This window comes from Barbatula barbatula, assembly GCF_947034865.1.
Source record: "Barbatula barbatula genome assembly, chromosome: 5".
Taxonomy (NCBI): domain Eukaryota; kingdom Metazoa; phylum Chordata; class Actinopteri; order Cypriniformes; family Nemacheilidae; genus Barbatula; species Barbatula barbatula.
The window spans coordinates 12623977-12648137 of NC_136769.1; the positions used below are offsets into that span (position 1 = coordinate 12623977).

At 36.7% G+C, this 24161-nt stretch overlaps 2 protein-coding genes across 15 annotated transcripts; both read right to left on the reverse strand.

Moving 5' to 3' along the window:
- Nucleotides 1-213: 213 nt before the first annotated feature.
- On the reverse strand, nucleotides 214-7010 carry LOC306893738 (uncharacterized protein). Of its 13 annotated transcripts, none has more exons than XM_079455735.1 (14): nucleotides 6937-7010; nucleotides 6735-6834; nucleotides 5754-5850; nucleotides 5157-5231; nucleotides 4874-4930; nucleotides 3966-4082; nucleotides 3732-3879; nucleotides 3390-3413; nucleotides 3130-3189; nucleotides 2958-3008; nucleotides 1871-1909; nucleotides 1693-1772; nucleotides 1475-1531; nucleotides 214-1214 (listed from the first exon to the last, which is right to left on the reverse strand). In XM_079455735.1, exons 3-14 carry the CDS (start codon nucleotides 5787-5789, stop codon nucleotides 1140-1142), a joined length of 819 nt encoding a protein of 272 aa, XP_079311861.1. In that variant the 5' UTR covers nucleotides 5790-5850; nucleotides 6735-6834; nucleotides 6937-7010; the 3' UTR covers nucleotides 214-1139. The 13 variants fall into 13 exon arrangements, with proteins under 13 accessions (XP_079311861.1, XP_079311866.1, XP_079311870.1 ...); XM_079455742.1 differs by having other exon boundaries at nucleotides 241-1153; XM_079455740.1 differs by having other exon boundaries at nucleotides 6735-7006.
- Nucleotides 7011-9383: 2373 nt separating this feature from the next.
- cpt1a2b (carnitine palmitoyltransferase 1A2b) lies at nucleotides 9384-23658 on the reverse strand. Of its 2 annotated transcripts, none has more exons than XM_079456989.1 (19): nucleotides 23521-23658; nucleotides 22172-22319; nucleotides 21797-21936; nucleotides 21406-21577; nucleotides 20970-21071; nucleotides 20688-20825; nucleotides 20460-20537; nucleotides 19880-19987; nucleotides 19387-19474; nucleotides 19103-19298; nucleotides 16578-16766; nucleotides 16386-16491; nucleotides 15897-16013; nucleotides 14132-14296; nucleotides 13753-13881; nucleotides 13046-13201; nucleotides 11583-11696; nucleotides 11380-11472; nucleotides 9384-10833 (listed from the first exon to the last, which is right to left on the reverse strand). In XM_079456989.1, exons 2-19 carry the CDS (start codon nucleotides 22310-22312, stop codon nucleotides 10723-10725), a joined length of 2343 nt encoding a protein of 780 aa, XP_079313115.1. In that variant the 5' UTR covers nucleotides 22313-22319; nucleotides 23521-23658; the 3' UTR covers nucleotides 9384-10722. The 2 variants fall into 2 exon arrangements, with proteins under 2 accessions (XP_079313115.1, XP_079313116.1); XM_079456990.1 differs by having other exon boundaries at nucleotides 21797-21931; nucleotides 23521-23608.
- Nucleotides 23659-24161: the final 503 nt, after the last annotated feature.

The window sequence follows — 24161 nt, forward strand, 5'->3', positions numbered from 1 at the left end:
AAGTCGGCAATGGAGTGATAACTAAAAAAAGCTTTACAATAAATAAACCTATAGTAATACAAACATGAATTTCTACCGAACGTTTATTGTGTAGCCAGCCCATGACAACTTTATGGCAACTGTGAAATTCCAAAATATTAGTTTAGTTGTAAATATTTCTTGTGGTACATTGTCACGGTTAAAACCAACAACAAATTAAATGATGATGATAATGAAGACAAATAATTATTTTTTACTTGGTATAATGAGAACGTTTAATGCCATGGTCTGGTATACATAATACAGCTTGATTTTTAATGAAGTCAAGTTTGCAGCACAACCATGTAATTTCAGTTACAATGCATAAGGTATTTAAACATTTAAGCACATAAAATAAATGACATTCTGAGATACCCAGAATACTTGCACATATATTTTCCATTTCCCTTATAATTTTAGACACACAAACATACACATACATCATCATATAAACATATTCAAAGATAATGTAAAAATTAAAAACTGCTGAAAAGGCAGTATATATTACATTTATTCCAACAAAGTCTAAAATAATTCCTTTTCAAAAGAAACTCTGGGACAACCACTTAAGACAACAGTTATCACCTCAGTGCTCCTATAGAATACCCCAGAGAGTTAGGATTTTAGGACTTCTGGTTCCATCGCCCAAAAGTCTATGGGTTTTTGATAAATCGCCTCAAATTATTCCTTTGGTTAACAAAAACTCTAAATATTTTCACATTTTAATCTTTGACATAAACACCGGAACCAGCGCGGCTAACATGGCCGACAAAAATCCATCATCTCTGAGGTACTCAATTTGAATCTAGGCTATATCACATTCAAACTCATCACACTACATACAAACATGGATCAACAACACAATAGCCAAGTCTAGACAAGCAAAGTCTCTAAAAATTCACGACAAACATCACTTCTGTACAGGAACATTTAAGACAATAACAGTATAATAAAACAATATTACACCCTGTGGCTATTACTGTTTAAGTTAATTTGATGAATCTATGTCAATTAATATTCAAATCACACATTTAGAGATATCACAGTGCCATGCATAGGGTATTATGTGGTAGCTATTACAGTTGAGTAATGTTGAAATATTTTATACACAAAAGGAGACACTATTTGGCTGTGACTGTAATAAAGAAAGAGGAAGGTGAACAATCCTGATAATTTTTTTTCCAAACGCTTTCAATCTGTACAAAAATATATACGTTTGAAAAATAAACATCAAACGACAGAAATTATTTAATGAAAAAAAGCAATGTATAATCACTAAGATTGTCATTTACGTACCAGTCATCTTGAAAGAGTGGGAATAGAAAAAAATAAATAGTTACGAAATTAAAAGAAAACTTAAAAATGTATGTAAACATTTTATTTTATCTATAATGCAGTGAGCACTGAGGTATAATTTTCAATATAGCTATAACATTTTACTAAAGAAATACTACACAAAACCTACTGAAATAGAATCTCTCTTCTCTGTGAGCCTCACCTCTGGTTTTGGTGCCTGAAAAAAATTAATAAAATATACATATAATTTAAAGTATAGGTATAATTGGTGTATGTGGTATATTTGATAAGAAGTCAATGCAGCTCATAAGGAAAACATCCGTCTCTTAATGTTTATATACGCATACACATTACTTAAATGATGGAACCATGATATACCTTTCCGTTTCGATTCTTATACCCAACCCAAAAGAGTAAAAGGACATTCAGCAGTAAAGATGCACCCAGGAGCGCTTTAACTGTATGGAGGAAAAGTACAAAGGTTACAAAGATATTTATAGAGTAAAACAGAGAAATGTGGGGGCTGAAATGATAGACAGACTGATCAAAGACTCACTCGACGTGTCTGCCAGGTGTTCCTGAATATCTTTGTTTGCTGTAGTAAAAGTGAAAAGAAAACATTACATACGAAAATCCATCCACTCACGCATCCAACCAAATTCCCAATCAATCATTGCTTTTGCTTAGTAAAAAGAAGAATGCCTGTTAAAAAAACAAGCTGAAAGAATGAATTAATGAATGAATGGATATGGCAGCAGTGCGGACATTTTTTGGTTACGAGTCCGACGCTCTAACCATTAGGCCACGACTGCCCCTTATACCACTTATTCTACTCATCATCACTGATAAAGCTTGATGCTTGTCAACAATAGTTGTTGATGAAGTGGTTGACCAATCTACAAAATATTGCATACTTTCATTAAAACATAATAATAATCTGTAAAGTTCAAATCTATATGCTGGTTTTCTAAAGTCTTTACTGTTTATGCTAAAATGTATTTCCTGTAGAGCTCATTTGCAACAATGCAAAATTGTGCCATAAAAAACACTAAAGGGAATTCTGTGTGTGAAAGCACACTTGCTAATGAAGCGGATTTAAAGGTGGTTTGGAAAGGTCCTAACGTTTGCCTGCTAGCAGAAATTGTAATCCCACCCTTTTTGCGATTCGCCGTCCAACGTTTTTAAGATTTACTTGAAAGTTTGATTGTTGCTAATTGTCCGGCATTCTCCCTACATTGACACAGCGGACGTGAGCTCCCTGCGGCGCTGATGACATATGTCTGCGTGAACAATGTGCACAGTGGTATGCAAAATATGTTGGCGGAAAATGTACATATGACCAGTCACAGCGTTCGGCCAGAACATTTTGATTGGGTGAATGTTTTTTGGTCCTACGCCTTTCACAGATGATGTTTAATTATAAAAATATTATTTGTCCACTATACTTTTTGATTGCTATCAGGATATAAAGAGATTTCCAACCAACATGACAAAAAAAACTAATTCTAAACATGATCACCCACCCTGCCTTTAACAGGATCCTTCTCTATGCTTTTAAGTCGGTATAATATTTTGTCTGCTCTTTAGTCATAGATTTACAGATTCCATAGGTTATTAATTGGTGAGCTATTGAGATAACTTACACTCAAGTGCTGTGGTATTTTGGCTGATTTCTGGTGTTGAGCTTGTTAGCCCTGTATAATTTATTGGGTAAATGAAAATTTCATCAGTTAATGAAATCTGTGCTAGATTCTGTGTATTTGAATATTAAAATAAAATACTGATGAATAAATGTTAAGAATTGAATATGCTTACATTCAGAAGCAGTGGAAGCAGTGGAGGTTGGGCTATCATAAGATGTTGAAGATGTCCTGCCTGTGTGATTTTATTACCGTTTGTTTGAATCAACAAATCTTAATTAGGTAACAAATATTAAACTTCTGCACAAAATACATACAATGTACATTGCATTATGCTGTAAAGAATATGCTCTAAAGCATTATTCTAACACAATCTTCACATTCATTTACAAATTTAACTTTGTGGTGAAAGTCGGAAAAGTAAAAAAGACTTACTTTTTGTTGATGGACATTCTAAACCTAATAGTAGAAAAGATTGAGAAACAAATGTGAGTTCCTTGATTTTGTCATGGAAAATCGCATTCTGGACCTATTGGAACTCCAACATGTTCCAGAGATGTGCACAAAACACCATTCGGCTACCAGTAAAGTGTAGCATGTTCATATTACTTTAGATACTGGCAGATGTTTATTTTTTGGCTTGCTGTAGAGATGATTGTAACTAAACATTACATCACTTGCTGTACTCTAAAAGTCTAGAAAAGGGGGCTAATGATGTGGCCACACTATGATGTAAATGGAAAACAATAGAGAAAAAAAATTATACAGAGCACATACCAGATAGTGATGTATTGCAATATTTCATATACATTGATCCAAATGCAGTTACGTTAATAAACGTTGTTTTGTAACCGCCTGTACAGTTATATTTGCCACACTCTTGTAGTATTTCCTGTGAATTCATTTCCTTTGTTCTATTAAATAACTACAGAGAGAAAAATAAGAATCATGTAGTTATTTATAAGCCCCAATTGCTAAGATAGATAGAAAGAGTAAAGACACTATACTCACATGTTCTAACATTATTTTATAAGTCTCAATTACTTTAAATTTTTCCATTTCTTTGTTCAAATTATTATTCCAAGTTGAACACAGAGTGTTTATTACTGAAAGAACTTTGTGCTGTTCCTGTTAAAAATGATTCACAAGACAAACTTATCAAACAGTACATTTGCACACACAAAATATTTTTGGTAACAATTAATTAAAGTTGTATTCAACATTACTAAACGTATTAGCTAACATGAACAAACATTGAACAATAGCATTTTTGAACATTTGTTGCTCATTTAAGTTATTGGCAAAACTTAAAAATCTTAGTTGCATTAAATAACACGCTGGAATACTTGATTGACTAGTCTTGACAATCAAGTATTTTATATATGAGATATTTATATGTCGGATTATTATGTGGCGAGTAGTCATGTAATGAGCGGGATAATATATATCCAGCAGATGTTATGGCAGAACAAACCCTTGCATAAAATCCCTCCACCTCACACTGGGATCCTGATGAGGGTGATCCTGATCACCCTGCCTGGGTTTATTCTGTGATAACAGCTGACCGTACGACATGTTTTACTTAAAACCTACAATTTTGGATAATCTCGTTGTAAAGTGTCACCTAATTTTTTAAGTCAAATGCAAATCAATATCTTTTAAGTATTTAAAAGACAATGAGAGTGACTCTTTACAGACTGCTACTACCACTTGTACTAATAATAATAATCATTATTACTATACGTTCATATCACTATGAACGTATTGTACAAATAATTCACAAGACAAATTTGTCAAAGTGTATATTTGCACACAAATATTCTTTTTGGTAACAATTTAAATTACAGTTCTATTCAACATTACTAAACATATTAGCAAACATGAACAAACAATTACAAAATTTTGGTGTAACTTTTTACCTGCGAGTCAAGGAATACCTTCATTTCAAACAAATGATCTTCCAACAATTCTTCATGCTAAAAGAATTCACAAAAGACAGCCGATAACTATCCCAAATTATACCAGGATTATGTTTTACAAAAGATTTTATAATACTAATCTGCAATATTTTCCTAATTATAGCTACCTACTAGACAAATAAATAATAAAAAAGTACAATTATTCAAATATGTACTACACAAAGTATTAAATGCAGTGTAATATACAGAACAGGTCATTCATATGTAATTTAGACAAACTCACCAAGTGTGACCGCAGATCGTTTAGCATACATTTAGATTTGGCATGATGAACGTAAATCGTGAAAAATGATAATGTCTGTAAAGAAAAAACATGTTTCAGGATAAAAACAACCATTTTGGGACAACCACCACTTGAAATTGTGTTGATTACAGCATTTCTGCAAGTATTGTGGTGGCCATTCAAACACTGTCTGTGGAATTCAACTAAAACCAAGCCCAAGGAATTACATAAAATCACCCAATTATTGAGAATGAAAGAGAATGCAAATATACTGAAAATAATTTTGGAGTGCACCCTTGATTTCAACTCTGGTTGGCCAGTTACAAATTACACAAAAATAAGTGTTTTCAATCAAATAAAAAAAAACAGCACTCTCATTCTGTGTACGATACAACATTGTTCATGTAATATGGACTAATTTGTCTCATTTATTGTTTCCCCATGTCAGTTGTCTACAGCTATGCCTCATGTACCACTTTACTGTCATTTATTCAGATTTTAATTGAACTGTTCCACGTGGTGGCTTCTTGTTTTCACTGCGTTTGCTGAATGCACAAGAAAAACCACTGAGATGATCAACAACAGATTATAACTCACTGTTAACAATGTGAATGTCCAGGCTTTCCCGCTCATTACGTTGTCTTGTTAACCATCAGAGTTCAGCTCCATAAGCCATAATCTCTTATTTAACTTGCTGGATATTACAGGAAACACAAAAGGGAGAAGTGAGAGGGACCATGTACAGAAATCAGCATTAATTCATTCATAACATCCTTTTCGTTTTGAAAGGCAGGAAAGCTGATTGGTATAGCCTCTTCACACACCAAATAAAATTTTCAACATTACATCATGTACAATTAGTCTTCACCTCAACTAATAATAATTGTATTGTCTCATTGCATTGTCTCTCAGCAATTTGAAACTGACTTTCAGTCCATTCTGTAATAGGCTCACAGGAACACAATTAAGTTTATTGTTGATCCACTACATCTAGATATCAAAAACGAACATCGAGAGAAAGCATACCTACACCCGGAGAAAATTGGGTTTAATAAATGATAAATTATAATTCCTCTGGACCTGATGTCAACCAGATCGGAATGTCAGATAGTAGCCTACTACTACTTTAATAGGTGTAGTAGCCTATGCATGAATAGTTTAGACTTAACGATGACGTAATAATAAAATAAACAATGAGAAATACAAATTGCTGTTTAAATGAACAAAATCGGTCTGAAAGAATATTTTTTGGTCGATTATAAATTCAGCTGAGGCCCTCTACAGCAGAAACGCACACAGTAAATCTCACACATTGCTGGATCGCATCTGCTACGTGTCTTTTGCGATCACAAATATCCAAAATTCCGTTCAAAAACATTACTGCAAACTAAAAAAGAATTGACTGACACCTAAATTATATTTAAAATACGATGTTTTGCATGACTATTTTTAAGTATTCGTTTAATATACAGTCCGGTAATCAAATAGAATAATAAAATCCCAAATTGCTGTTTTAATATGAAACACAAGCATGTCATTCCCATTCCTCAGTTAAACACGCTGTGAAACACGTCTTACCTTGCAGCTGCCTTGTCTTGTAATGTAACATTTTACTTTCGGTTTGCGGCTTCAAAGCCCCCATTGAGCTGCATGGATCCGAGTGGACTTTAGAAACCCCCTAATATGCCAGACACGGAGAGCGAAAGGATCACATATCGAGAATCGGCCTTATAAACTCACCTTTATAATCAACATGTTAAGATGTGGGATAAATTTAAACCTGTAGGTTGTAACTTGCTAACCACTTCGCAACACGTGCGTTATTAAATAGGACACATTTTTAAGTCCCCGCCCACTTCAACTTTGGCCACAACGCTCGAAAGCAACAAAAATAACATTCCTAAAGATTAGCTATTATTAAAAGTGAATGCATGAATACGTAAGCTAAAAAGCACTGTGAATGACAACGGCCATTCATCGGTTGTTATCAGGGGCGCTTCCTCCGAGGAGGCAATAATCGAATGAGAATATTATTAACAGTTCAGAAATAGAAAAGAACAGCGGAAAAAACGTATTAAGCTAAATATGAAATAAATCAACGTGTATAACAGTGTCAAACAGCGACCCCGCTGGAAAGAATTCCAAAGGGAGGCAGCGTTTCTCTTGCCTCCTCTAAGCTCATTGACTTTACATATAACCGCTAAAGCGTGCTGTGAGTTTGAGTGGGGGTAATTGAAAAGAATGGAGAAAAGTCACGTGAGACGAGGCCTTCAACGGGCTATGATTGGATTAACTGATCAGCGAGATCCCACCTTCCTGCTCGTCTTCGTCATACATTTTAAACTGCGGGCGCAGGGCCGGAGTGGGGCCACTTGTCAGCCCGGGAGTTTCAGGCCCAAAACTGGCCCACTTTTTCCATGGTGGAATTCCAAATTAGCATTTTTTCCAATTTGGATAAATGAAGCAACAGTTAAGCTCTTCCTATTATTTGTAGTTTTTTATTAATACGATGGGTTAACAAATAATATAAATGTTAAATAATAATTCACAGAAGAAGTTAACAAAAAATATTCCACGAGGATAGGTTGATAAATTAACAAAAGCAGAAATAAATAAATAAAGCATTTGAAATGTATCCCACTCTTCCACAAAGAGGCATATTGAACTAATGTTTACAGTTCAAGTCACAGTACTGTTTATGTTTACATTGCAAAAAGCACCAACAGCATCTACAACAGCAGCAGTAGCCGCCTAAGCGGTGCACTGGTTTCAGCCACTTTATCGATAACGGTGGCGTTGCTAATAGACATGTGGATTTCCTTCTCTGTGCACATTAACATGAAAGCCTCCAAGTTGTCCTGACTCGATGAGCTTCGTAGCCTATTCTTCACAAATTTTAAAGTTGAGAAGCGTCTCTCACATGCAACCTGTGTGATGGACAAAGTCAACAGAAACTTATATGCTAACCCAATCACATGATAAGCATCTGTGAGGAGATTATACTGTGAGAGTATTAAATGGACACAAATGGCACAGTTTTTGCAGGAGGAACAGGTCCTGCTTTCAAGTTCCATCTCTGGTTCTTCCATATATGGCAGTCCGCCACTATCCTCCTGACCTTCATGTGTCACCTCACTACATGTCCTGACAGTATGACCTTCAAGAGAGGACTGTTTCAGTCTGTCCCACTGGTATGCCAGGCTAGAAAGCTCAGTCTGTAATGTGCTAACAGTAGCTCTGTCATCAAACCTAAGCAGACATTGTCGCCATGTATTGGGTGATACAAAAAAAAAGTTATTATTACATTTTATATTTTGTGAATAGGTTGACAACGATACAACTGTATTAGCCGAATAATTACGTTGCAGCGTTGCTAACGTTAATGCTAATCATGAATAGACCTGTCTCTCTTTACCTGCTGTTGCCACTTGTGTTTGTTGTCCTCTTGAAAACAAATCCGTGAGTTTAGCACATTTGGCAGCATCCTCCTCCAATGCTTTTCGTTTTTTTAACCTGGCTTTTTCAGCCCCTCCTGGCTTCTTCCTCCCATTCGCGTACCGTTACGATAGGGCCGGCCCAGCTATCGTACCTGAGAAAACGTTTTGGAAAAGACGCGCTGTGGACTCAACCAACTCTATGGGAGGGGGGAGGGGAGAACTCCCTCACATGGTACAACCATGGCTGCGCGCTGCGGTGTCAGAATGTTGCTAACTATTTGTCATAAATGATATTTCATTATTGTGACGAGAGGAAAGAAAAAAAAGCAAAAAAGAAATTCTCGACCGGCCCAAAAGTGAAGCGGCCCACCGGGAATTCTCCCGAGTCTCCCGATTACCCACCCCTGGCCTGTGCGGGCGCTAATTAGATTGAACGTAAATTAAATTGTTTTATTAGTTGTATTAATCGGAGTTTAGGATTCGTGTCGGAGATGGCGGAGGCAGAGGAGTTTTCGATTGTTGACAGAATATTACGTGGTTCAGATTTGTTCAAAAACTTTTGGTTGTTGTGATCAGTCTTGCTCAGGATAGCAGCAAGGAAGTAAGTCACATCTATTTGATTTGATCTCTTAAATGGTTTGAGTATTTCTAATAATTAAATTGATGGTATTGGTAATGATGTTATTCTTATATAGGAAATCCCAAATGTTCCAGAATAAGATGAAGGTGGTGTGGATGTACCTTTTCCCAAAGCAGGGAAAATAAAAAACAAAAAAAATCAGAAGTACATACTGTTATGAACTTTTAGTAATTAAAAGGAATTTTTCACAAATAAACACTGAAATGACACTGGTTTTCTGACAAACGCACTTGTGAATAGTGCAGAGATGAACAAAAATTACATGGGTAGAAATCTGCCTCCTCATTTTTTAAGTCCACCGCATACCACTGGTTGTTATCTTCCGATCTATTATCCATCACACTTCTCATTCACAAACCAGTTTTCTTTATAAAAAGGTGTCTGCGTTACAATGTGCAAATATGTACGACATATTAACCAACCTTTGGCCAACGGTTATTAACAGAACAACAAGATGATATAGGCTAATGAGAAATACAAAATAACCCCGCTCTTTAAAGGCTACATATATATATCCTGTGCATATAGGTTGCTGTTTGAATAATGCATTCAATGCATTAACCACTCGTACTCATACAACCGTCTTGGCCTTTCAGGAAGCAGATCTGTCCATATTTAAGTGATAACCAAGCTTCGAGTGAAAGAGATTTACATCAAGTCGCTATTTCCCAACTGGTTAGACAATTCTGCAACATGGAAGGCTTGCTATGCCATTCCCGAAACTGAAATGAAATGTTCATGCCTCTCCTGACTGTAGCTACTGCATACACTTCATTTTTACAAGTATTGGAGAAGATCCCATCTATGCTGGGCTATGTTTTAGGTGATCTATTTTAAATAAATAACTGAAATCTTTATTCTGTAATATAAGAAATTAGTAATATTCTTAGCCCAAACACTATACAGTATATGTATAGACCTAACTAGAATGACTTAATACAATGATTTTTAGAGGAACAGTGTAGTTTTGTCACATCACAGCTCACAGTATAAATTGGCTGCATAATGTATGCTGGGAAACATGCGGTTTAAGCTGTTTCCACAGCTTAAAAATCCATTGACACACTTGCCCAACAAAATCAAACATGTTTAGACTTTGAAAATGAACATTCAACATACAAACACAACAACAAAATTATTAATTTATTCATACCACTTATTATTAATGTCTCTTCATTTCTGCAGTTTACCTTCATGTAAAGTAAAATAACAAAACATGTTAGTTGGCATTTGTGATTTAATAAAAGAAAGAGGCTGCTCCAGACTCCTGTTCTCGTTTAACAGAGTCTAGGGCTGCCAAAAGATCAGGTGCAACACCTATTTCCTTCATGTCAATCAAACAGTAAAAGCATTTTAAAGGGGGTTTTAACAAAGCTGTGACAGTACTGTAAATTACCTTAAGGGGGCTCACCAATATAAGAATTATATAAACACTGGGAAAATGACACTTGGCAAATCCTCCATCTTTAAATAGCTAAACATCCATGAATTATGAGCGTTTATCGGGGCTGCTTTCTGTGGGAGTCCTAAAGTCTGGGCTCAGGAGACTCATTTGGTCCCTCATGGCTTGACTTATCTGACAGCCAAATTTATGGGAGTCCTGCAAGCGAAATGGCACAAAAGTTATGCAAGAGTTTAAGAGGTAATGTCTGGATGTCAGAACTCACATGTTTTAACAAAAATGAAAAGGAGTCAGAAACCTGAGAATTGAATATGGCCTTCTTTTGCTTTAATGATATCATGCACTTGAACTGCTGTCAATAAAGCTAAACTTGTTCTCAGCTATAGTGGGTATGCATGTGACATCACCGCACACGTCACATGAAGAAATGCAAGTCATGCCGAGTGGCAGAAAGACTGAATGCAGCAATGTTTACCACTATCTTGAAAAGTTTCAACTTCTGCTGTGAGCAAGGTCAGTGACCCGACGCCGACGGACCCACAATTCAGTTCGGCAACTTATTGAAATGACGTACAGTTGGCGTATTGTTGACATCACCCATTAAAAGTAAATGAGAAGCTGTTTCCTGCTGTTATACGCATTATGCCACCACCCCTCAGTACACAATTCACTTACGAAACTGCAAGCATCATCAGGATTTCTGAAAGGTTCATGTTTGAGTGGTGTAAGATGAGCTGCACTTACAGTCGCTGTGCAAGAGTGCTTGCAGGACACATGAAAGCTGATCATTTCTTCTCCCATGATGATGTAGGATACGCCATAGCCATCATCAGCCACCTTAAAGCATGAATTAAGAATAAACACAGAAACCATGTGAGAGATTCAGTTTGTGTATGTTTATGCAGACGGGTCTATCTGATCCCTTTGAATTGATAAAATTAGCACACCGGACCAAAGCCTCCTCCCAGCGAGATGAATTCTGGATGGTTGACCAAATCAAACAGCTCCATCTGCTGCACAGGGGTCTGAGAGGTGGAGAGACGCCACGGCTCTGACAAGACCTACAAATCATATAGAGCCATATACACCGTAGACCATTACAACAGTCACAGATTAACTGATAAGACACTTTTTTGTATAGAGTTTACATGTCTTTAACAATCCCCAACTTCCCATTGCAGATCAGGTGCAAATATCAAACTTCTGATTTACTAAACGCGAAAGCTGAGGAAATTTCAGGTTTTCCCAGCAATCCTGAAAACGTTGTATAGACAGGTTTATCTAAACAACATGAACAAACGTTCATGTCCTTTGTGACCCGTCTGAACTTCCGGTACACATTCACAAACAATAGAGTGCCTGTAGAAAGTCCTCAATTTCCTAGAAAGATATCTACAGCATGTGTTGCAGCAAAAATTTATCTGCGGCCATGAAGCAAACAGGTGTGTAGTTTGTTGGCAAAAATGGAAATTGTTAGCCGGGAACTTTTTCTCTTTAAGCCTTCTGACTTATATATAACATATCTATATCACACCCTATAGGTCTTACAAGCAGTGTATATTTCCCTCAGTTGGCTATGTACATTGCCCCACTTTACCACAGGACAACATACTTATTTTTATTTGTAATAAAAAATAGGTATTTTACCTTCTTTTATTATTTTTTACTTTACCACTTTTTTCTCCATTTCATATTTTCACTACAGATTTTCTTATACGGTACTTCTTGCAGTGAAATTTAGGCCTGGTCAACTTTCTTAAATGTGCATCTTAGGCTATGTTCACACAGCACCAGAATATAGTTGCCAGTCCTGCATTTGAGTCCTTAATATGGTTACATTCAAACACAGTTTGATTATTTACAGGAGTGACAACCGCATTATGTAACCAAACTCTCACCTGTATATTTTTCTGACTCACAATCGCATTTACAGCAAAGCCCTACTGTGTGAACAGAAAAGTATTGGACAGCTAGTTTTCTGTCACGTCGCTCTGTGTCACTGTGTTAAGGTGCAGTGCATGAAAATGAATGCAAACCAGGATGAAGCATTTCTTATTTATAGAATTATACCAGAGAGCTGTGCTATAATATATGTACTGTACTTGTCCATCTATTCAGGACATTCTAGATAACATTCATATGCACAGTAACACTAATCTCAGAAAGCATCCATTAAAACAACCCCTTTACATCTCACATTGGTATTTCAAAAGATGACGATCTACTGCTGAGGCGACGTTCTTTCCTAAGCATATCTGTTGCCAAAAGGTCAAAGGTCAAAAACACTTTGCCTCCATGCCTCTCTACTTCCTGGCAACTTTAATCCACATGTATGTGGATGACTTAAAGACGATCTTGTATTTCTAAATGTCTTTTTGATAACCAATATCTAGCATACTTTCACACTGACCTCTTTGAGAAAAGACGACTCCGCCCCCAGGTATTTGGAGACCACATAAAGGCAAAAGAGGTGTCTATCAATGCCTGAGCCAGTCATGGCCAGACGGTAGAGATTCTGATGCTTCTCAGCAGCTTGTCGGAACAGTTTGAGACAATGTTCTCGATCCTATAAATCAAAATTGGGGCAAATTAAATATTGCAAAAGGTTACATGACAATTTTGTATGACCTGTGCTTAATCTTAGATCACCAGACCAAAAACAACATAGCAGGCCAAGACCTTTTCCATATGGTGAAAAAAAGAATAGGTGTTCAAATGTCTGGTCAAACTACAACAAAAAATGCTAAAGGCAAAAAACTAAAGAATCTAAAATGCTGAGATGCTCATTGCCACAATGGCTTATAACAAACACCAAAATAATAAGAAAAATATCCTTAAAAATAGACGATTGTTCTACTCCATATAATAAGATGCTTCGCTAAAAAGTTATAATTTTTCTTCAGTCTGAAAATATCAGTGTAAATCTATACATTCTTTGCTATTAACTGTAATAAGTGAAAGGTCACTCGCTCAACTCGCTTTTATGTAAATAAATGTGAATATGTAAATAACATAATAATGCAATTATTATTATTATAAATATTCAGGGTGCATTAAATTCATTCGAGTTTCAATGTTTTTTGAGACACACATGTGCAAAATATTGTAAGGTCTCACCTCTTTGGCATCCAATGCACGGACAAAGTCACAGCTTTCATTCGAGCAAGAGCGTACAGTCTCTGTGCGACCCTCACGAAACAGACGTGTCATAGAGGCTTCATACGTGAGACAGAACGATCCTTTATTCTAAAGCACAAATAAAGCAATGAAGAGGATACTTGGACAAAAGCTTATTTGAGCAAATTGAAACATACTCCTTGAAAATGAATAACCCTACTTCTATTCTTTAAATATGACGTATGTGGATCATTGTGTGAGACAAATTTCCATGTGCCATAATTGACCCTTAAGGAATGCAAGACTTTCTTGGCATACTGTAGCTGTAACTTTGCTGAAACATCCATTCATTCTTTGTGACTGGATGTAACAAAATTACCCTGTAATAGGCCAGCTGCAGGGCCAGCTGAACGAAGGAATCCGGGCTGATTTTCATTTTCTTAATAAGACCCTTGCCAAACTCTCTGAAGGGAAATACGTGGCAGTCAACATCATCCGCCAGTGCTTGTGCAACAGCAAGAGAGTCAGATATTTGTTCCTGAACCTATAAAAGAAAGAATAAGATCATCCCATTACTGTATGACTGTGGCTGAACACTCTTCATTCAACTTACCATGATGGCATAAACTATTAAATAATGTGTTCAACTGCACATGGTCTGAACAGCTGCACACAACAAAAACACAATTTCGTATTTTTTTCATTTGAACAACTGTAGAGAGAAGAAAAATGCAACTGAACCACAGTTTCTGAAAAAAAAATGAAATACTCCAATAGACCCCCTACACTCACAGGTCTAACCAACAAACAACAAAATGCTAAAGAAAAGCTGTTTAATTTACTAGTGGTGAGGTTCCGAATTGCAACCAACGGCTCACTCCACTGCTCACTCCTCCCTTTCAAGGCACTATGGTGGCTGACACAGGATTAAGACGTAGTTACGTTTTCGCTTCTTTGCAGAAGGAGATAACTTATTTATGAAACATACTCTGTAGAGCAGTTTGTCCAATTAGGGCTTCTGTAGAAACAACATGGCGACTTCCATGCAAGGAGACCCACAGTGTATGTAGACAGAAATAGCTCATTCTAAGGTAATAAAAACATAACGCTTCATTATGTGAGGTCTTTATACACCTCAGAAGACATAGTTATGTATATTATATTGCACTCTGTCAATAGATCCTCAAAAAAATTCACATTGGACCTTTAACTTAGTAAAGACAGGGACGGACAATGTTTGTGGTATCTGTAGCTATAATGGGCTTCTTATCAATGTTTAAGTTTAGCACATGTTTCATACCCTCAGCTTCAAGTACGGATCATTTTAAACATGTACTTACTCTTTAGAACATGCCCAATATAGCAACATTCCTTGAAAGACACCACAATGCTCAAGGAAATAAGATAAAAATCCCCAGTGCCTATTGTCCTGTTGTTATGGGAAATCCCCTCAAACCAGTAGACCCATCTTCAAATCTCCCTGTGCAAAAGCATGCGGAAAGCCCCATGCATGCAGAGCTTGGTTGATCTACTTCTAATTGTTAAAATGATAAACATTTGAGATCAACTGTAAAAAAGACACAGCAGTAGTTAAGAACCAGAAAAGACCCTGCATAGAAAGCTTTACATCATGGGTCAAAGCAATAAACCCTTAAAAAAAATGTAAAACATGGATGTTTTCTCTTCAATAAGGGCACGTGAGAGATTGTCTCGATAAACTCAATACCTGCACATCCTAATTGTCTGCACAAAGACAGAATGTTCCAAACCTGTATCAATTTTTTTGTTTGGTTGAACACAGAGAAATGTATTTAGACTTTGTAACCAAACAGTTCTTGGACCCCATTGACAACTGTAGTATAAAAAAGTGCCCCAGAACTGTTTGCTGTCCTACGTTATTCAAAATGTCTTTATTTGTGTTCAACAGATCAGCAGATTCTTTAGCCATCTTTAAGAATCTGCAAAAAACACGCTCTTCCGTCCACACCTGACCCCTTAACACAGTTTTTTTCTTTTTCTACTTTTCTATTTTTTCTTTTTCTATCCTTTCACAAAAACTACTTCATATACTGTGGTAGGGTAACTGAGACCTGTTTTATTGCACTTTATTGCATTGTTGTCATAATTGCTGTGAGGTATCTTGCCTCTGCCTGTATGTCCCAGTTTAAGCGTTGTGGATGTGGTAAGAAGTGCCTGATCTCTCCTCTGCAGTTTCCATCCGTCATGTATCCCAACTGAAACTTGTCTGTGGCAAGAGTGTACTGAAAGATCCAACAGAAAGACAAATCTGTTAATATCTCGATAATATCTCAATTCTAGACTGCAATTAGATCAGATTGAGAGCAAAAAGAGATAATAGTGGAGAGCAAACTCTTACTGCATTGTTAGTTGAGTGTTAACATGGAGTTGTACATGGAAAAAAAATAAAGGCCTTATGTCCTACACAAAAAGCTTGAGAGGGAGATCAAAACTTACTTTGTTCATAGACCACCCACTGAATAATTTAAATGCATGAATGTGGGTGACTGCTTAAAGAAATAGGCAGTGGTCTGGTTCTAAATAAAGAAACCGGATTTCACACATTCAGACCATGACAAGGCCCTTGTTTTTAAAGTTCATCACTGCCCCCTCACCTCCCACAAGTGTGCCACAATAGGAGCATCAGCCCAAGAATGTTCTGCGTTCAGCCCGCTCTTTCCATTCTTGTACACCACAATAGAAAAAGACTTATCAAACCACCTGAGACAGGAAACAAAAACAGATGTCTTATACATGCAACGAGTGCCATTAAATTCAGATATCAGCTAAACATGCCGCTCAGTCACCTGTCGTAACATTTGCCATGCAGGAGAGATTTGGCATAGTGGCCCAAATTCCCAGAAGATTCTGCTCCCATCATGCCTTCTTCCTGATCATCAAGTGTGACAAAAAAAGCAGCTTTCTCAATACAGTCCAGTGATTTCTTATTAACTCCCGAGCTGAAATACTGCTTTCGGACCCGAGCCCAGGGCACCCTAAAGGACACACAGAGAAGGTTGCTAAAGACACATTTAAAGCAGTATGATTTGCCTTTATAAGATATTTAAATATAAAACTGAAAAAACATGTGAAAAGGTACAACTTCCTTGTGCTACTTCTTTTACAACAGTGACACTAAAATTTACTGTCAAGGGGATGTCAAGGTGAACATCTTCTGAAGCCAATTTGGTAGACATCACCCAAGCAATAATTGGACAATGTAAAGAATGAGGAAAAACTCCAAATCATATATATATATATATATATATACACAGTTCAATAAATTCAGCAGTGTGTCATCTGTTCAGGGCAAGCTTTACACCGTGTAAACTGGACACGAGCATCGCGATGCAACAAGTGTCATGAACTGTGTAGGAGAACCCAAGTGCAGGCAGCAAAACGGGGATGAAGGGGTTAACAAGTATACTTTAATAATAACAAGAACAAAAAACACTAACAAAACAAGACACAAAATTGAAACCAAATACTTCCCACAAAGGGGGCAAACATAAACAACTAGGAATAACAAATAAAGACCTTGGGTATGTACCTACATGGACCAGGACCATAAAACAAGGAACTACCATTTACAGGACAGGAAACATGTACAACAAACAAGCACAAGACAAAAGACAAGAGGGCATTAAATAGGGAGACTAACAAAGGAGATAACGATGGGCAGGTGTGGGTAATGAGACACAGGAGGAAAGCTATACTAGGAACGAGAGGGGCGGGGCCAAATGACGAGACTGGAGAGAACTCATATTATGTCCTGATTGACAATAATATGTTTCTCTCCACATAAAACACATGGGTCTGTCATGATTCTGCCCCTTGACCAGAAAATCAAGACAAGAGTAGGCAGAATCATGACAAGCTGCTTGTTCTTTATGTGCGTGCCGCGTTACGCCACATCCAGTGTGGACAAAACTTTGTATTATAATGTATACATTTTTAACGCATTATATTGTCAAGTGTAGATACAATGTCACAGTTATATGTTGAGGCTTGATTGTATTGTTATTTTGATTTTATATTCAATAAAAAAGGTGGCAACACTATTTAGATACAATGCAGTAGGCCTAGTTTTAATACCTTGTAATGCACCTTTTAATGTTTTGTATTGTCTCAAGACTAATTATTACTACATTTAATAAATTATAATGCTTATCAATTCATCATAACACTTTGCATTTTTATTTTGGTTATAATTCTCTATAACAACATTTAATGTATTACAACACATATTATGAACAATAATACGCTTTAATAAAATAAAACATATTGATATAATATAAAAATAAAGCCTAACAAATATTTTCATACAATTATAGAATTACATTTTTCTAAAATAATCTGACTTTTCATAAATTACACAGACTTTGACCAAACATGGAGCAGACACTTTACGCCTCGGTCAAGATTTAAATGTGAAATTATTTTTCTAATAAAGCAATTATTCTTTAATTCCTTAATATGCAAGCTGCCCCACTCCACTAAACGCTCCATGAAGGTTTACTTTCAGTCCCCATTACAGCAATAAAATATACGCTGTTACTATAACTATTACTGATACTGTAATTGGACAAAAGTAAACATCTGTAAAGTATTTCCTTTTAAAAGCAGTGTGCAATAATCTACTGCGCAGCATGAAAAGACTTCTTGTCTGAGTGCAATACAGTTAACAAGTCATGTGAAATTTGGAATACATGCAATATTCCATTGGCTTGTTTTTAACATAACAAATAAATGTACAGTGGTTTGGAATAACCAGGGAGTGAGTAATGCATGACAGAATTATTTCCCTTTAATATTAGATTTTATTCCAGGGAATGCGCATACCTTTGCTTCCCACAAAACTTCATACCTGGGTTAGTGGGCCACCCATGTATATTAATTTTGGTGCAAAAATCACATGCCTGTATTTCTGTTCAAATACATAAAAATCGAAATACTAAATTAAATCTGGGCTCTTTTTACATTAGGAGCATAAAGATTATCATCTATTTACGTATGACAGAATTTGCACCAGCGCTGTGAAAACATCTGGAAAATAACAGTGAATATTTTTGGGAAACTCTCTGCAATCTTTACCAATGAATTTTTAAAAGTGTAAATTATAATATCCAAAGTTCTATTAGTAAATGTTTATAATTTACAGATTACTAAGGAATATATTCACAACCGAAAGTTCGTAATTTCTTGTGCCATAAATTGGCAATTTACAGAACATGAAACTTTCTTTGTGCTTATGCTGATGTCACACTTAAAATAATATCCCATAATGCCCCCTGCTGGATAGCACACAAAAACACAGTTTTATGTGCCTGACCTGTTTCCTGCAGTTAGTGCTCCTAGTTTTTCCTCTCCTGGAAAAGGAGGCGAGGGATCATCCAGTATCCTTTGAATCTGGTACTGGATCTCTCTGGGTGACAGCAGCCGTCCTGCGTGGTAAACCCATAACCTGAAGTACCGTCCCCTGTGGTACACAGCAACAAACTCACTGTCCTGCCAGTGCATCAGTACATCTGAAAGATCAAGACATGTAAGGGACACAGGATTACTTTTTTCATGCATATTTGCATCTTAAACTGTCCTGTACAAGTGTGTGCATACCAGTTTCCTCTCCCGGGGTCCGGGTAGTGTTGAATATACGTTCACATTGAGCTGCACACAGCGGGATGACAGTACCAGGAATACGACTCTAGATAAAACAAAATACAATCATTTCAATGACTTGTCACTTTTTCCTGTGACACATTTTTCAGAATCAAATTTTTGCAGTATTGCTTCTCAGTTTAACAATGCCCAAGTATGATATCACACATCCATGCTTATAATTATGTTGCATAATTAATCTATTATTAATTCACAAACACACATGGGTGGTTGATATTAGTTATATTTTATGCAATATATATACTGTACATGATGTATAAAAGCGGCATGTACAACAAATGATAAAATAATTAGAAACAAGTCTACTTCCCAAAAGTATAAAAGAACAGGTTAAGATGAAAACTTTTGTGCTTTCTACTGTTGACGTATTTCAGACAGGGAGGCAGTGATGGGTGGGGATTTGGATCAGATTTTGGGGTGGGTAACATACAGGTTTGAGCTCTTCTCGATTGACCTTGCGGCGATAGAGAAAAAGGGCTGTGATGGTGTTTCCAGCTCGAGCTGCCTGGTTAGCTGTGGGCGTCACGTACAAGAAGTCCTACGCATAAAATACACAATAAAACATCAGGGAACCTTGTCAGTGTGCAAATGTAACTAATACAATTTTGGCTAATTTCATCCTCTAGTTTCGAGAATGCTAACACACACTTGAAATCCCATGATGTGACATTTTGTTTGAAGCATGTGAATACAAGATAATAGTGATTATCTTGAAATAATAATTTGCATATTACAGTCATGCTTTTATTGAACTTTTATTATAACCATTATACAAATAAATTGCATTAAATTACATTAAAACTGAAAAGTTTACTGTTAACAGTAACCAACAGAGAGCTGATGAGTCACAGCAGGATCAGCCGGCCCAGATACGTTAAACAAACACAGTGCTACTCAGTGCTGGGCCACAAATATTATTCATCTAAAACGTGTAAGAAAAATGATATGGAAGTGATAATGTAATAGTAATGAAAAAGCAGTGATCAGTAATATTATGGACAAACACATACCATTCCATAGTAGTTACTGTTAACCATAATGGGACCCCGCCCTCGGAGGTAAACATACTCTTCCCACCAGTCACTAACCTGGTGAAACAAAGAGAGATGAGATAAGAAAAATGACATTTTGACCCCAGAAAAATGTGGCAATTGTCAATCTAAGGATAGGTGTGCATTTACATTCTCATGATAATCAGGACCTATTTCAATAAAGTGTCATTCAGAATCAGCACGTACATAGTTTGTGGCCCACAGGGCTTTAAGTTTGAGGTATCTCTGCAGGCGACTGCCCAGACTGTTCTTGAACTCAGCGGCAAGTCTCTTCATTCGCTGAAATTCATCCGCACTTAGCATCGGCTTTACTGACTCAAGATACTAAAACAAAAAGAGACATACAGAGAGAGGTTTTCACAACCCAATTGCCAAAAAACATGTCTATTTATATACAACACCTCTCAGAGAAAACTCAAAAATCATGATTACACACACACACACACACACACAGTAATGTTGACTCACTCTTTCCAGTGTGTCCTTAATGGGCGGCACAGGTAGGTGTGGTAAAGACATCTGATAACTGTAAAGTAATGGCTTCCTACCAGAGAGCAGACTAACTAGGGTCTGAGTGGGAGGACAGGAGACAGACACAGTCAGTCAAAAGATTTATAAACCTGTGCTCTCAAAGTTGGCTTGTTGCTGTATGCAATTTAATTCATTAAACATGGTTCTTTTTAAAGCAATAATTATACTAATGTTTGAAATAACTTTTTTGTGATAATTCTTGATGCTGCCAGAACATTTCAAACTGACCGAACAAATCAATTGTTGGTGATAGTGGTTGTAAAAACATACTCCTGTTTATAGAAAAAAACTCGGTCAAATGGCAGTATCAAGCCGATGAGTATCAAGGGCCTATTCAATATTAGGCTCTAATATTTCATATTAAAGCACTGACCGCCCAGACTTTGGTCTTGGTAGAAATGCAGCCGTGTAGCTCGAACATCCATTGATGGTACGAAAGGAGAAGCTTTAGACAGAATCTCAGGGCCAGAATGAGAGACAACCACAGCAGAGTACTGAACACCAGAGCCGACAGCAAAGTCTGACCCTGTACGCTAAGAGACAAACTGAGATGAAACACAGAGAGGAAACCATCAGCACCATATCAAATACAGGCAGTGAATTAAACACTGTTTTATCACACGGGCCTTTAGGTTACCTTAACATAAGATTCCAGATTAACAGTTTATACACACATGAATCACTGAACAAATATGTTGTAACTACTGGGGAAATATGAGGTTTGACTTATCATCAGTCTGCTAAAGAGTTAAAGAAAATGTTACCTGAGGGGCAGGTGCTCTCGAATCTTATCAATGAGCCCCAAAGATGGATCAGACTGCATATACATAACGGCCAAGATTGGTATAACAACAAAAAGCCAAGAGGAAGGGCTAGCTGGGTATACACCTTTTATAATTCTGTTCTGTCCAAGAAAAAAACAAAAGGTAAAGTATTAATGCGAGCTGTGTACAAAAATATGGTGTAATACCATACTCCACAAGATAACAAAGTGAATTGTTCATTCTGCACAAAAAAAACCTGTCTTTGCAAAATAGTTTTATTTAACTGCACTGCTAATTTTTCGTCATTTCATGGAACGGAGCTTTCAAGACTTAAAAACTAACAATCAGAGGCAAAGACTGACTGAGGCCACTGACCCTAATCCTACTGATGCGTTTCTTCCAGGATCGCAGTCCAGAGAGGTAGATCTGATTGAGGGCCTGGTAGGACAGGTGCAGGTTGATCCCCTCCGGAGTGATGGTGAACTGAAACGCTACAGCCTGGTGTGCCTCTGCCATCACTGTACTGCAAACACGACACACAGCATTTCACACAACACTGCATCATTGACAGAGATTGCAGAATGTGACATTATTCACTCATGGGAACAGGTTTCAAATAGCCAGGTACTAAATTCTGCACTGGTTTGTTTAGTTCGCAGAGTCAAACTCAAATAGCGTTGAGTGAAATACCTGTCACATCTTTTTTCTGTTTTGAGAAAGTCAAGCCAAGCTTTTACAACAACACTGACGCCCTCCAGTGGCGCATTTATATTAACAACTATTTATTGTGTAACTATTTTTTTATTTACAGTAAATATGCATTGTGCAGAGAAGATTGTGCTGTGATATTCTTAAAAATAGGAAAATTTATATGGTGAACTTCATATGGAGTTTCTTATGGGATTTATTTACAAACCTGCATTTTACAGCGCATTTCCTTTATACATTTTTGTCAGTATGTCTGTTTCCTGGTGATCAAACAGGGATTTACAATGGCCTGTTTAGCATTACAGATACATTGAGTCAACATGTTCTCTGCAACCAAGACCTTTCATTGAAACATTCCAGAGTTTCCGTGGTTGTGTTTATCGACACTGTATCAGCACAGCAGATGTATGACTTAAACTAATAGAGTACGTATACTTAGGAAACATGTTAACAGAACCAAGACTAGTTTATCCGGTATGTGTAGTTTGGGAAAACCTTTCTGAGAAATATGGTGACTGAGAGATGAGGAAGACAGTTTGAAAACAAAAGAAAAAGAAATCACAGAATATGAAGTTGACCGTGCGCACACCAAATATCAGTGTCATTGTTTGATTTGATGACTTCGCCATGATAAAGATTTCTATAATTCACCAGCACACGAGAACTATACTTCTTATTATAACCTTAAAACCAAAGCATGTTGTGTAGCACATTACGAACCAAGACAAAAAGTTCACATTTGATTTCGAGTTTGTTGTAGTTCATTTACGCGGTTGCCTTGTGTTATTCAACATTGAGGTGTCTCGATCCTCTAACTACGTTGAAAAATAAAAACAATCTTAACTTTTTCTACATTTAACAGTTGACCACTTTCCAAAAAGACTCGGGAATAGGACACAGTATTACACGCGATCAATTAACGCGGAGAATTGACCGACTACTCTTTAAAAAACAGCAAATAGTATTTTTTCTTTATTATAACACAAAATATATGACATGATGTATTAAAAGCCTACCTGTGTGGGTTTGGTGTGTGGCAAAAAGTTTTCTGACACTAGTGTGAATTTGGCGCTCCTCACCTTCTCAACTCCGGACAGCACATACCTGTTTGACCCGTAAACACACTGCATTCCGTTTATGTGCGTGATGACATCATCGTCAAACGTCATAGCAATCGTTTTATGAAACCAGGATGGGAGTGAAATGAGAAAATGGGAAAATATGCAGAAGGGAATTGCACAGAAACATTTTTGTATTGTTTATTGTTCTTTATCACAGGCATTAATAATAGTGCACTTTCATTTTTTATTATAACACAGACATTTATTTTCTTGTCATTATTTTTTCCCTCCAATTTAATGACTTGCATTTCTCATGAAAAAAGTTCCTACTGTGCGCAATGGGGAAGAAAGAGTACAGCTTTACAATCTTAAGAGGAGTAATCAGTAATGACGACAAAGATAATCAATAATCATCAGGTGAATATTGAATGGATAAAGAATGAAGATATGAGTAATATTTTCTGTTTACAATGAACAGAGATTGGGGAGATGAGCATACATTGGGGGCAGGCAGGGTGCGTGTATATAATGATAGAAGAGGGAAAGGGCTTGGACTAAAGTATAACTCTATGACTGGGGGCGGGATTAGGACGAGG